Source organism: Chenopodium quinoa, unplaced genomic scaffold, assembly GCF_001683475.1.
Source record: "Chenopodium quinoa cultivar QQ74 unplaced genomic scaffold, ASM168347v1, whole genome shotgun sequence".
Classification (NCBI taxonomy): domain Eukaryota; kingdom Viridiplantae; phylum Streptophyta; class Magnoliopsida; order Caryophyllales; family Amaranthaceae; genus Chenopodium; species Chenopodium quinoa.
The window spans coordinates 2,532,981-2,548,490 of record NW_018743955.1 but is presented as its reverse complement, the minus strand read 5'-3'; the positions used below and the strand labels follow the sequence as shown (position 1 = coordinate 2,548,490).

Sequence of the window (15,510 nt, the reverse complement as noted above, 5' to 3'; positions counted from 1 at the left end):
GCTTGTTTAGAAGGTCATTAGCTTGACCGTATTCATCCTCATTGAGTTTGTGGTGAGGAAGAGAATGTGATATCTGACTTTTCTTCAATAGGATCTCCCGCTCGATAGTGCTTCACCCTTTGTCCATTGACTTTGAAGGTGCCCCCGGTGTTGTTCCATAATTCAATGGTGCCATAAGGATATGCTTTGTAGACCGTGAAAGGGCCCGACCATCTTGACCTGAGTTTCCCTGGAAATAGTTTCAACCTTGAATTGAATAGAAGGACTTGCTCTCCTTCTTTCACAGAATTTGGAGGGGGAAGTTTCTCTATTACCTCTACTTTGGCTTTGTCCACCTCAATCCCTTTGTTTGAAACTACATGGCCTAAAACGATTCCCTGTCGTACCATAAAATGGCACTTCTCCCAGTTCAATATCAGATTGACATCCTGGCATCTATGGAGCACCTTTGTTAGATTATCAAGGCAAATATCGAAAGATGAACCATAAACAGAAAAATCATCCATAAAAACTTCCATAGAATTTTCTATGAGACCTGAGAAAATAGCCATCATACACCGTTGGAACGTGGCTGGGGCATTACACAGTCCGAATGGCATTCTGCGATATGCGAAGGTGCCATATGGACATGTGAATGTAGTCTTTTCCTGATCACAAGGGCGGATGGGGATTTGAAAAAAAACCGGAATATCCATCCAAGTAACAGAAAAAGGAATGGTTAGCCAATCGTTCGAGCATTTGATCAATGAAAGGCAAGGGGAAATGATCTTTACGGGTGGCTTTATTTAATTTTCTGTAATCAATGCACATCCGCCACCCTGTAACAGTTCTTGTGGCAACAGGCTCGCCTTTGTCATTCTTGACAACTGTCATACCTCCTTTCTTTGGTACTACTTGTACAGGACTAACCCACTTACTATCTGAGATAGGGTAGATTATTCCTGCAGCAAGCAATTTGAGAACCTCTTTCTTGACTACCTCCATCATAGTTGGATTTAGCCTTCTTTGAGGTTCTCTAGAGGAGGCATGATCGTCCTCAAGAATGATCTTATGCATACAAAAAGAGGGATTAATACCCTTGATATCATCAATGGTATACCCAATAACATTTCTATATTTTCTTAAAACAGCGAGAAGTTTCTCTAATTCAATGTTATTAAGCTCAGCATTAACAATAACAGGGTATGTATTTTTAGGACCAAGATATGCATATTTAAGATTAGATGGAAGGGGTTTCAACTCTACCTCGGGAGGCGTCGAACTCTCCCCAACACTCGATGTACTAAGGACTTCCTTGACTGGAGCGATGATTGGATTAGCTTTTGCGTCTTCTAGTAGCCTCGTGTACTCCCTTACTTCCCAATCTTCATCATGGATACTCCCTATCAACACCGTTTCAAGAGCATCTTCCTTTTTGATCAGGGGAAGTTGTTCTTGTTGTAGATCATCGAGGACATCCACTTGACAAATAGTCTCACCCATAGACGGATTTCCCATAGCATTCAGTAATGAATACTCCATTTTCTCATCCCCTACTTCAAATGTTATTTTCCCATTCTTCATGTCAATAATTGCACCTGCAGTAGCTAAGAATGGTCTACCAAGAATAATAGGGACATGGGCATCTTCTTCCATTTCCATAACAACAAAATCACATGGAATAAAGAATTTACCAACTCGCAATGGAACATCTTCAAGTATACCGAGGGGAAATTTAACTGACCTGTCTGCAAGTTGCAGAGATATCCTTGTAGGCTTTAGCTCACCCATTTGAAGCTTTTCGCAGATGGAGAGCGGCATAAGGCTTACACTTGCACCAAGATCGCATAGCGCTCTATTGATCTCTATATCTCCGAGCTTCACTGGGATTGAATAGCTGCCTGGATCACCTAGTTTCTTAGGAAGAGTGTTTTGCAGAATGGCACTACATTCTGCAGTTAGAGAAACAGTAGCATTCTCTGCAAGCTTCTTCTTGTTAGATAGCATGTCTTTCAAAAACTTTGCATAAGAAGGCATTTCAGAAATTGCATCCAAGAACGGTATATTAATGTGAAGTTTCTTAAGGATGTCTAGAAATTTACCGTACTTTTTCTCTAACTTAGCCTGGGCTAACCTCTGTGGGAAAGGGACTCTTGGCATGTATGGGGCGAGAGGTGGGATCGGTTCCCGTGGCTTTTCTTGAACATCATTCCTTGGAATTAGGCTGTCTGGATCTCCCGCCCGGTCGGGCAGTGATTGCCCGGTCTGACCGGGCGAAGAAGAGCTGCTTATGTTCTTCTGTTTGTCTGGAATTTCTTCTTGCGCCCGATCGGGCGGACCTTGCCCGGTCTGACCGGGCGAAGAAGAAATTCGCACAGTCCCCTGTTTTTCGTCGACTGCTTCTCGCGCCCGATCGGGCGGACATTGCCCGGTCTGACCGGGCGAAGAAGAATTTTGCAAAATCCCCTGTTTTTCACTCATTCCCTCAATATCTATCGTTGATGGTTCCCTTACGGGAAGGTCTTCCAACTGTTTTCCACTCCTTAAAATTACAGCATTCATGTGCCCCTTTTGTGGTTGCTCTGTTTGGCCAGGAAACGTACCTGGTGTTTTTGAAGATTGGCCGACTTGATGAGCAAGTTGGCTTATTTGATTTTCCATGAGCTTATTCTGGGCTTGTAACTGTTGGATGGAATTATTTGTGGTGTTGATGAAGTTCTCCATCATTAGTTCGAGATTGGATTTTTGAGGGAGTGGTTGCATAGGTTGCATGGGTTGTTGTACTAGGGGTGGTCTTGGTTGAAAACCAGGTGGATTATAATTGTTGTTTCGAGGTGGGGGCGGAGGTGGATTTTGCTGAGCCTGGGTGTTTTTGTATGAGAAATTTGGGTGATTCTTCCAACCTTCATTATAAGTATTAGAATGGGGATCGTATGGTCTTTTAGGGTTGGAATTGTAGAAGGCATTGGCTTCCTCAATTGATACCTCATTCGAATTTCGTGGGCAATTAGGTGCGATGTGACCTTGAGTATTACACATTTGACAAGTTTCTAGCACATTATTAGAAGATCCAGTTTGTAATCTATCGAACTTGCTTGAAAGTGCCTGCACAGAACTAGTTAAAAGAGTTAGAGCATCAACATCTAATTTACCTCCTTTCTTGACACTATTTCGGCCGCCTGGGTGATAGTTGTCATTGGCTGACATCTTCTCAACCAGCTCCTTTGCTTCGGTTGGATTTTTAGTTAAAAGGGAGCCTCCAGATGCGGCGTCGATATAGATCCGGAATTCATGGGTTAGACCGTTATAAAAGGTTTGGATTAACATCCATTCAGGTATGCCATGATGAGGGCACTGTCTCTGTAATCTCTTGAATCTCCTCCATGCGTCATATAAGGATTCTTCATCTGATTGCCTGAAAGTGGATAGCTCGTTCCTTAATCTTGCAGTCTTTTCTTGTCCCAAGAACTTGACCAGAAAAGCTTTTACTAGTTTATCCCATGTATCAAAGGAACCAGAACCCTCATCTCTTAACCATTCCTTCGCCCTATCCCGTAATGAGAATGGAAAAAGGCGAAGTCTAAGAGCATCATCTGTAACACCATTCAGCTTCATAGTGTCACACTTTTCCAAGAAACCATCTATATGATTCACTGGGCAATCAAGAGGTGTGCCAGCAAATGAATCATTGGATATGAATTGAATAAACTGCGGTTTCAATTCAAAATTCTGAGCGGTGATAGGTGGTCTAACAATGCTAGGAAGGAGTCCGGTTGTTGTGTCAGGGATACCGTACTCCAAAAGAGACTTTGTTGCTTGGTCTTCCATATTTCTGTTACCTGCTCTTCTTCTACTTCTTCGTCTTCTTGCAGTCGCTTCAATTTCTGAATCGAGAGGCACTAAGTCGTCTGACCCTGAGCGACGTGTTTGCATACAACAAAGAACTAGGCAAAGAACATCAAAAACACAGGAGGCAATAGCCGAAGCAACAAACAACGCTTAGTAAAAACGAATCACGGAAAATCAATATGAAACCGTTAGTCCCCGGCAACGGCGCCAAAAATTTGATAGGCTTATCGCGTACCTAACAAAAATAACCTAACTATTCCTTCTAACTGTGTAGTAGGGCAAGTAAGGATCGAATCCCAAGAGACTATGGTTCATTCAATTAATCAGACTCAATTAATCACTAAGCACGTCACCAATCAATAATGGATGATAATAATCAACTAATATATTAAATAACACAATTAACTAGAGGAAATATTAATCAATAAACTAAAGCATCCAAGATCAAGCATTACCACGATTATGATTGATAAACTAATAAATCTACCCCCAATATATAAATCAATTGACAAGAAGAAAAGCAATCCCTAATAATAATACCAAAGGTCTCTTCCAAGTTATCAATGGCTTCCCAAATTAACTATCAAGCCTACTTCCGTGGAATCAAGCGAATAAGGGACATTAAACACCATGCCTAGATTCCTAATTATTCAATCATCTACTTCCGTGATGATCTTCAAACCCTTAATTGGAATAACCTAATCCCGTTAATACCCAACTTCCGTTGCAATAAGAACAAAGGGATGATAACAATACTAATTATTCCTAATCTAGTATTGGCATAAACACAACCAATTAAGCATGTCAATTGGGATTATTATTGGGGAATTTAAAGATCTACTTTATACATCAATCATAATCGGGCTTAGCAAGATCCCGGATTAAGGAAACTACTCACACATCATAATAAAATCAAAATCAAGTTCAAAAACAAGAAACAGTAAAGAAAACATATTTAGAGAACAGTGAATATCAGAAAAGAGTGAAGTAAGATAAATACCAATTACTCCAATTGAAAGAACTCAAATTGTTGATGAACAATTGATTAATCTGGGATTAAAAGATTGAAATTGCTTAAAGGAAATAAAACTAGGGTTCTTGAGAGTTTTCTAGGGCTTAAGGAGAAAAACTAAAAAAAAAACTCCCCTTAAAAGTTAATTACAAAAGGGTATTTATACCCTCAAAAGATAGAAATTCGGAAATAGCTGAAATCGCGCAATCTTGAACATCGCCCGGTCAGACCGGGCAAACCTCGCCCGATCGGGCGGAGGAAGGCTGCGTAAAATACGACAGTTTTCCTTCTTTGCCCGGTCAGACCGGGCGAACCTCGCCCGGTCGGGCGCGCGTAACACGTTTCCAGAATTGCATCTTCATAACTTGACTTCTTCATCGCCCGGTCTGACCGGGCGAAGCCTGCCCGATCGGGCGCGCGTTGCACCGTTCAGAATTGGGCTTCTTCCTGTGAACTCTTCATTGCCCGGTCTGCCCGGGCAAGCCATGCCCGGTCGGGCACTCCACATAAATTGCAGTTCTTGGCTATCAACTCTTCCGAATCTACTAAAAACACGTCCAATCGCCTAGAAACGCTTCATATTCCTGAAAAGCTTACTAAAACAATCGAATACACTAAAGAAGAGATTGTTAGCAAGAAATGGCTCCGTAGAGCTCAAAACCATATAAAATTACTAAGTAAAACCGGGGAAAACCATTGTATAAAACACGTATATCACTCTCCCTCCTCATCTGACCCATCTATGCTGACTGGCTCTTCAGAGTCATAATCAATCTCATCACCTAAGCTTGACTCTTCTACCAAATCAACTTGAAGCCTACTCTATTAGGGACTTCCTTCACTTCTCTAGAAGGCTCAGTAACCCCTCCAAAGCTACTCACTACCGTGTCTAATATGTTGTCTCCCAAACCATCAGCAAACAAATCTTCTTCCTCCTTGTCATCAAAATCAAAGTCATCTAAGTATGGAAGGACATCAAGTTCATAGTTAAACTCATCTCTCTCATCCCACTGTTCACTCAATTCTTCCCCACCCTGAAACAGATCTTCTGCATCCTCTAATTCATCCCCATCCTTAGGCCCTTTTCTGTCTTTTTACCCACCCAGCCAAACTCTGTTCCCTGATGACCTAGGTTTTGGAACAGATGCAGCAACCTCCTTCCCCTTTCTAGATCCCCTTGTAGTAGTCATTATCTTCTCTACAGCCACATCCTCCTTCTGCTTACTCCCTTTATTCTCTGCACCCACAACATCAATCCTTGTTTTTGACTTCTCTATATGCCTTTTAAACTCACTCGTAGTAATGACCAGAGCTTCTTGGTTAGATCTAAGGTCATATGCTTTGCTAGGAGATGCAGTTGGTGTTTTTTGGGATGCTTTTCTTTTGACAGGCAGCTTATTTCTACTCAACTCATGAGATTGAGAAGATGTGGACTTTTCAGAAGGCTTTAGCTTAGGGTTTGAAGAAGTGGTACCCCTTTCTATTTTAGTTGCTAGTAGTGGAGGGTGTTTTGGGGAAGGGTTTTTCTAAGGTGAGGGTATCTTTTGAGCTGGTTTTTCAATGCAAGCATCATCCTTTTGAGCGCCACCTACATTATTGAATTACTTTGAATGGGGGCCCATATTCTACTTTAGCCAGTCATCACACTCAAACACAACATACAAAGTAATTACATCTGTTTGACCAACACCTTTCAACAGATTGTCAATGTCCCACTGTTCAACCAACACCTTTCTCCCAGTGTTCAAACTCTTGCCACATTTTCTGTACCAGTTTTTGTAACTGCCCAAATTTGACTTTGAACCTATCAACCACAATCTTATTTAAAGACCCAACAGTCATGGTCCTTGTAGACACCTCCCCCTCCAACAATACTTCACCCCCACTCCAAAACACCACACTCCCACTAGTCTTAAAATTTCCCCCACAAAACATGCGAATTGTAACATAGTCTGGAATTTTTTTTTGAACAACCCTGTACAATTTAACAACATCAAACAACACACACACAAACAACTTACACTACTCTATTCTACTGCACAAAAAACCTAATTCCACAACACCACCATAAACAAGAACTTCCTAAATTAAGCAATTGAAAATCAGTTCAAAATTTAGGTTTAAGCATTACAATTACTCAACAATTTCAAACATGCAAAACGATTTTCATAGTAGTAATCGCATTAAGACTGTAAATTTACTTACTTGGAACCACCGATTGCAAGGGCCGTTCTGTTTACTTCTCCAATGGTGACTCCTTTGTTCTTCCGCATTTTTGCAAATGTTGTTTACAAGCAAAATACTTTCTTAGTTAGGGCAAATTGTGAGCTTTCAATGGTTTAGCTTCGCACACGAACTGAAATTCTGGGTTTTAATGGGGTTTTGCTAAGGAAGAAGAAGAAGAGTTCATATGAGGGAGATGAGTTAACCTTTTTTTTTATTTAACAGTTAGGTGAGGGTAATAAATGGAGGGGGGGAGGGGGTAATTAGTTGGGGGTAATTTTTAAAAATTGGGTTGGTTAGGTTAATTATACTAGAGTTAACTTTATGTGTGGTTAAATGTGGGTTAAAACATCATAAGGTGAGTTAAATCACCGGAAAGTACACTTGGGTAGTAATCGGTGCAATTAAGGTGAATTTGGGGTAGTAATTAGAAACTTTTTCTTAGGGGTAGTAAGTGACAAGGCTGCTCTTTTTGAGGTAGTAATTAACAATTTTTCCTATATATTGATATAATTTTATGATTACATAACATTAATTACCAAAAAAAAATACCGGTTGGTAGTGTACTGTTAGAGTTATTTCAACATTTTATATGGTTTTTATTATACGGTTTATGGTTTGTTGTTTGAACCATTAATTATACAAGTATAAAATTATTTTCAAAATATTTGAGATTTGCACCTAAATCGCAAATCACACCAAACCACACACAATAAAGGTTTTGTTTACGGTTTGGTGCGGTCTAGGCTGCACTTTGAAGAACCCTACTTATATCAAAACTTCTCGTATTTTATAACCTAAAACATTTTTTCTAAGTTTAACCATCATATTACTTCTACATACATTACTTAGTAGATGTAGAGAGCAATGAATTTAAACAAGGAAATTTATCAAAAAAATAGTATTGCCAAATGATCTCTATAATATTACCGTTGATTATTTATTAAAATAGAGACCGGGAGTGAAACATGTCATCTCCCGGTTAAAAATTTTCCCGCCAAAAATATTTTCCAATTTTTTGCTAAATCTTCTTATAAACTATTCTATAATTTAAAATATTTTTTCCACATTTAACTATCATATTACTTCTACCTACGTCATTAAGTAGATGTAAATACGATGAATTTATTTTAATAGTTATCTCATTTTCACTCCACCACAAACTTCCGATATCCCAATTTTCAAAGAGAAAATACAATAATTAATTGATGAAATTTGTCAATAAAGTTAAATATGTGCTATAAGTTGGGGGTAAAATTGATAGGTTATAATTCCATTCTATCTCCTCTATAATTGTAATTTGTAGAGCTTCATTGGAGAAGCCAAAGCTCATAAGAACCTTGAATGGAGGAGGACAACAAACTTTTTCCCTCTTAGGATAACCATGCCCTCTACTTCTCCATTTTGTATATAGTTTTCTTATTGGAAAATGGTGGTAGAAATCGTTTCTTTCAACAGATTAGCTTTGATGGAGGGGTAAGGAGAAATGTAAAACCAATATTTACAAAATAGTGATTTATTAGTGTCCGATTTTACTAGCCTTTAAAAGAGCGCCATTAACATTGGTCTTTATGCTTTACTAATAACGATATTTGAGTGATACTAAAATTAATATTTCCAAACAAGTCTAAAAAAATAAAGTTTTATTCAGATTACTTTTAAATTAGATTAACATTGGTCTTTATGCTTTACGAATAACAATATTTTGCATGCTTATTTTAGATTGCATTTTTTTTTTTTTTTTTTGGACATCTATATTTTCCTACTATTGGCATTTTTTTTTCAGTTATTTGTTTCGATTCTATCTCATGTGTGTCAACTATTTGTACAAGTGATCATTCCTATAATTGATAAATTGATTGGCGTACCTTACATGTACAGGTTATGCTTGTCCAACTATTTCTAAAATTGGGGGTGATACTAGGCAATTTGCTTGCGATGTATAGTACTATGACCTGAACTGCTGAACATGGTAAAATCAAACAATGAACATGAAAAGATTTGACATGCAGTGATTCGTATTTAAGTACTCCATACTCCATTGCAATACGCAACATTTTTCAACAAATGTTATACAGACTGGTCCAACTAGGAAATACTCCGTATTAAGTCTAAGAAGTTAAAAGGCAGCTTCATGCTCTGCAAGAACAGAAAATCGAGACACCAAAGAGGGTATTTTACACTACGAAATTCATGACTCTGATCCACTGCATCATAAAAGATGTCACCTAGAGTATCCAGGAGAGCTGCTACGACTGCGGCTACCATATGGGCTTCTACTCGGACTCCTTGAGCCATATGGGGATCTTGAGTAAGAGCGAGATCTATATGAGCGCCGTCCATATGACCTGCCTCTTGGAGAAATTGACCTGAAAACGAATAATGGACTAATAAGCTATAAAGTATTTCTCAAATAATACAAAACTTCAAGTAAAAATGAACAAACCGTGAGTAACGCCCCCTTGGAGAATAATCATCCGGACTGCGCGAATAAGCCCTTCCATACACTGGAGACCTAGAATACCGTGAAGAGGATCGCTTGCGATCATATGACCGACTCCTAACAGCACACACAGAAGCAAAATTAGAGCTGTGAATAATTTAGTTGCTAGGACTATAATACAAATGAAAATAAAATAATCCATTCAAGATAAGAAGAATCCTTGCATTATCAGAGGCTCCCCACATACAAGATAAGATAAAGATGAAATATTTATAGAAACTGAACAAAGCCTCACCTTACGCGCTCCCTTGCCCTCATTTCTGAGGGCTTTTTCCTATTCTCCTCAGCAAAAACAACAGTCAGCTCCCTTCCAAGGAGAACATAACCATCCATTTCATATTTAGCATCTGCAGCATCTGCTGGATCCACGAATTGGACAAACCCAAAGCCACGAGGATCCCTACATAATCATGAACCAATATTAAGATTGCTCAAAAAGAAAGTTCAAAACTATGTTCAGAAGCTCCAGGTATTGCTCAGGTTGATGAAAGTAACCACATATATTCTCCAACAAAGCAATTAATACATCAAAGCAGTCATTTGGTGGCTTACCTTGAAGAAGACTTCAATGTCTTCATCACAAAGGAATCATATTCTTTTCTTCCATTCTTCATCAACACTAAGAAAATCTTGAACAAGACATCCACTACTCAATCTTGTACAAACTCATAACTTGCTATCTTCAATCTTTAAACACTTCTCAGGAAAAAACACAAAACTCTTAATTACTTCATGTCTCCAACTTGACACGCTTCTTGAAACAACCACACAAGAAATAGCTTGAAAAAATAACTATGGAGCAGGCAAAGAAAAAAAAAAAAAAAAACCCTATAAACATAGACCACTAGGCAAACAAAGAACAAGGATGTACAATGCATCACAAACCTAGATCTCTTTCTATCCAGCCAATTCTAATATGATAAATGGATTTAGCAAAAACTGTGAAACATCTGATAGCTCATTATAGCAAAATAATCACTGTTTGTTATCCTAATCTTAAACCTATAGCTCAAATAAAGAAACATAGATAAGCAATTTTTTTAAAAAAATAAATTTACAAGTGGCTTCATTAAAGCTTACCCAGTGTGATAATCTCTAGGCAGGTAAATGTCCTTGATAGGACCATACCGCCCAAAAGGCACCCGTAAATCTTCAGGCCTGCAACAGCAGAATATATGTTAAAACACAGCATATTATGAAGAATACAAGTACAAATAAAGAAGATAACTGCTAAACTAAAGCAAGTAGCTCTGCATATCGATACATCAAATCATGCATAGAAAGCACATAAAGGCCTAGGAGGCAACAATGAGAGAAGATAGCCTTCCATATCAACAAACACTTTTTTTTTTTTTGGACAGTTCTAACTAGAGAGGCACAACATGTAGGAGAAATTGTAAGAGCACAATTCTCTGTCACCTTGTCAAGGGAAAGGAGCACAAATGATGGGAGGTGTAAAAATTAACATATCTTCAAATATGACAAAGAAAATCATATTAACCTCTTCCTCATGCAATAGTGCAATATAAAATTTTACACAGAAACGTCATATCGAAAGCATGATTGATGACTCATATCTAAAGCATGATTGATGACTCAAATAACAATCTTCCATGAGAAAATACAACAGATTCTAGTTGCTTCTCAATCAACAGACAATGAATTAATGAAAGAAAGAAAGCGGAGATGCCCAACCAAGTACTTGCTCAATGAAATGGCTGACAGTTGATGCACCAGTATCTAAAAATATGAAGACTTAGACGGTTCAATATATGGTTTTTAAAAATTTAAACCAACTGTTGAAATATATTCATTTTACTCAAATCACTACATCACATAACAATTCACAAATGAAAATTACACTCTTCTCCACGATGCCATGAAAACAACTGCACAAAAGCATACTGCTCCAAAAACAACAGTCATTGTCCCTCAAAATAGCTATATATATAAGGAAGACACCATCACAAAACATTTCCTAACCACCAAGGACGATGCCTAAAATTATCATCTCCAGAGAAAGGAATCAGCTGTTCGAAAAAGTATGCACATCTACATAACTACATTTCATCCCACAATTTATAATGTCACAAGTTATATCTAAAAATAGCTTATATGTAGCAGCATTACTCAATACAACCAAAATAAATGATAATATTTGCTATCTTACGACCTACGTTTTACACACAAAATACAAACACATAGGACTAATAAACCAAACGAATATTGGTAAGGGCAAGCAACCATTGCAGAAAATACAATCAGACATAAAACTGCTCATGACATAATATACATAGGTAAGCCAAAAGGTCGAACCTGCAATCGTGGCGAAGGTTCCGAACCAACAAACTAGTGGGAGCAGCCTCCTTTCCACGGCTGTAACGGCCTCTCGGAGATGGGCTCCGGTATCTTCTTCCATAACTCCTTGGTGGAGGAGATGGAGAAGGGCTGTAGCTGTAACTTCGTCCCCTCATCTTCTCTGCATTCACAAACCAATCATCATCAGAAAAAACAATAACAAACCCATCAAACTACAACGAAATAAAATAAAATATTCATCCTATTACATAATAACTGAGGTACAAGGATCAATAATGTTACTAAATTCATAGATACGAGATAATAAACCCCGCCATAATAAAATCCTAACTCCACCAGGCAAGGCAATGATGTAGACGGGACTCGATCAAGACTTTAATTGACTAAACTAGTTAACAGCAAATATTAAAATTTACTGCTTCAATATTTTTATCCCATCTAATCCGCAATTTTAAAAGAAATTTGGATTATTCGTAACAAAAATCATCAATTTTGCTTCACAAAACTTAATAACCTACCACACAATCGATTTAATGGAATAAAAAGATACAAATCAACGCATTTTATAAGCAAAAACTTACGATTAAAAGAGTTAATCAGCATATGACTCACAATTTCATCAATATTTTTGTTGACAATTAATAACTATAATTTTAATTTCAAACAAGCAACCAAACCAATGTCGAAATTCGCAATAATTTCATTGAGAATACGTAATGAAAAATTATACAAAAAAATTACGAAAAAAAAATAATAATAAAATTACCTTGAATTCGAATAGCAGAAAACTCGCGAATATTTCCGACTCAAATGGAAGAAGTTTGGTAAAAGAGCAGATTTGATGAAGAAGTCGTTTTGGGTTTTTATTGTAACCACGAGGAATATGAAAAAAAGTGGTTCGAGAAGGTTCTTCTTTACAAATATACCCTTACTTTTCTTTCTATATTTCTTTTAGGCCCTTCAATTCTCTCTTTATAATTAACTGAAACCCCTAGACTTTAGGGATATTGTTTGGCACGTCAAAATGTTATGGTATTCTGGATTATGATTTGCAGGCCCGTTGCAAAGGTGGATTGGGCTTCAGGAAAATCTAGAAGTTTGTTGATGGAACGGGCAATGAATAATTCAGTCCAATTTACACATGAATAATTTAGGGTCTGTTCACATTTACTGAACTGAATTGAGCTGAATTGAATTGATTGAAACTGAACTGAACTGAACTGAATTGAGCTGAAATGAATATTTTATAAGAGAGGAAAATTAAGAGATGCAGTGAATTGAACTGAAGTGAACCGATTGGAACTGAACTAAACTGAACTGATTGGAGCTGAACTAAAATGAACTGATTGGAGCTGAAATGAACTGAATTGAGCTGAAATGAAAATTTATAAGAGAGGAAAATTAAGAGCTGAACTGAACTAATTGGAGTTGAACTAAACTGAACTGGTTGGAGCTGAATTGAACTGAACTGAACTGAAATAAAGTAAGCCCTCAGTCTGATATTCGATGAAAATTGTTATATACAACCGGGAGCACCGTCCATCAATTGGTCTTGTACTTTTAACACATTAAAACACAAGCTAAGAGATGCACGAAAATTCGTGCATGTTCATATAAGTAATCTATCAAGATTAATTGTCTAATTTTTTTTTAGATGGTGTTTTTTTTTTTAATTTTTTTAAAAAAAAGACAAAAATGAGAGGGGTAGTTATGAATTGTAATAGGGTAGTTCTTTTTTTAAAAAAAATTATTTTTAATTGCACTTATTTTGGTAAAAATTTAATTTTTAAAATGTCGAAGGGTATTTTTGAAAAAGCAAAATTTATCAATTAAAAGGTCTTTCTCTTTATATAGTACTACAGAGAGTCCTCTTTTATTATACAAAATAAACCTAATTAAGAAATTTCTACAACAAGTAATGATGACAATCTGGGTTCAATCTAAAGAAAAAGTTTGAGCTGAATCTCAAAAATAATACTCCCTCCATTTCAATTTGTTAGTCCCATATACTATTTTGGGCATTTCAAAAAGATCTACCCATATTGAATGTATTCTACTTTTAACTTAGTTTTTATTTCCTATTTTATACATATGAAATTATGATTGGTTAAATTAATGATTGTGCATTGATGACATGAGTCTAACTAAAGAAATTATTTCCTTAAATTATGCAATTATACTTGACAGTTTCCTAAAAAAAACAAAAAAGTTTAAATAAGGCAAAACTATTTATGAATTATTTTTGACTTTAATGTTAGATTCCAAATATTCTTCTTTTCTTATTTTATGTGATAGATTCCATATGGGACTATCATATTGAAACGGAGGGAGTACTATGAAAGGAGGGTGAGATTTGACGTTGGTTGTATATATTGGTTGATGGTGTAGTTAAACGGCCGTCTTGTTTACATTCAACAGATCCAAAGTTGCACTTCCCTCGTTTTTTTAGTTGACACCGTTTGACTTTTACACTATTCACACAACGGTTGTCTTGTTTACATTCAACAGATCCAAAGTTGTACTTCCCCCGTTTTTTTTTAGTTGACACCGTTTGACTTTTACACTATTCACACAACACGCTTTGACTCGCTTGTGTGGTTTATAGATACGATAAAACATATTCATGGGGGATCTTGTTTGAATCGTCTATAAGTATATTTTATTAATTTAATATCCACTTTTTAAAATTTTATAATGTTGATAATTGAAGTTATTAAGCGTTAAAAACATGCATTGACAAGCGTGATAATAGAAAGGTGTCAACATTTTTTTTAAAGAATAGAAAGGTGTCAACTAAAAAAAAACAGAGAAAATATTATTTATGACAATTCTTCTTAAGAGCTATTTAATTTTAAAAGTATAATTAACATTTCAATGTAGCAAAAATTTAGACCACTATTGAGAATTTCTTGTGCCCCGCAAATCCTTTGAAATTACGCGACGTTACTTCACAAACATTTCATAATGCCACATCACCTACCCAACATCTCTTTATGTCATATCATCACTTAATCATATAAAAAAAATATAAGGTAAAGGAGATTCAAACACCCAACCATATATTACAAAGTTGGCCATTTAACCATCTTAACCCATTATCAGCATGTTATAAATATGAAAAACAAATATAAATAAGTGTTAACTACATGATTTAATTATTAAAAAAAACCCATTCAATAATGTAGTTTATATCAAATTGCAAAATCCTATAAAAAAATTACCCAATTGCACGATTACAAAAGTAGTAACCCAGGGCAACACCCGTGCTACTCACTAGTTTAAAGTTTAAAAGTAGGGATGTCAATGAGACGGGCTTGACAATTGATGGTTTTCCATCCTCATCCCCGCTTAACATCTCTAATTCCATTTCCATCCCCATTCCCATGACTAGTCCAAAATTCATCCCCTGCCTCGACGGACACAATTTCAAAACCATCCTCACTCCACTTACCCCTTGGTTATCTACACTCACACATAGTATAAAAGTATAAAATTTTGTTTTTTTTTTATAAAAATATATGAATGTGGTATGTGGATAAGAAGTGTGGGGTGAGTTCAACTTTTGATTCATCCTGGAGGGAGAACTAATCAAAAGTGGAGAGGGTCCAATTGGTAGCAAGCAGGG

At 36.7% G+C, this 15,510-nt stretch overlaps 2 protein-coding genes across 2 annotated transcripts; both read right to left on the bottom strand.

Annotated features, from left to right (window-relative positions):
- Positions 1–1,518: 1,518 nt before the first annotated feature.
- LOC110689117 (DNA damage-inducible protein 1-like) lies at positions 1,519–2,139 on the bottom strand (the record flags this gene model as incomplete). The annotated part of the gene is made up of 1 exon (XM_021865845.1): positions 1,519–2,139. A coding segment is annotated over one exon (621 nt), but the record flags the coding sequence as incomplete, so codon positions are not given.
- A 6,875-nt stretch (positions 2,140–9,014) lies between these two features.
- Positions 9,015–12,788, bottom strand: LOC110689177 (serine/arginine-rich SC35-like splicing factor SCL33). The gene is made up of 6 exons (XM_021865905.1): positions 12,652–12,788; positions 11,883–12,045; positions 10,647–10,724; positions 9,802–9,966; positions 9,510–9,623; positions 9,015–9,432 (listed from the first exon to the last, which is right to left on the bottom strand). Exons 2-6 carry the CDS (start codon positions 12,038–12,040, stop codon positions 9,288–9,290), a joined length of 660 nt encoding a protein of 219 aa, XP_021721597.1. The 5' UTR covers positions 12,041–12,045; positions 12,652–12,788; the 3' UTR covers positions 9,015–9,287.
- Positions 12,789–15,510: the final 2,722 nt, after the last annotated feature.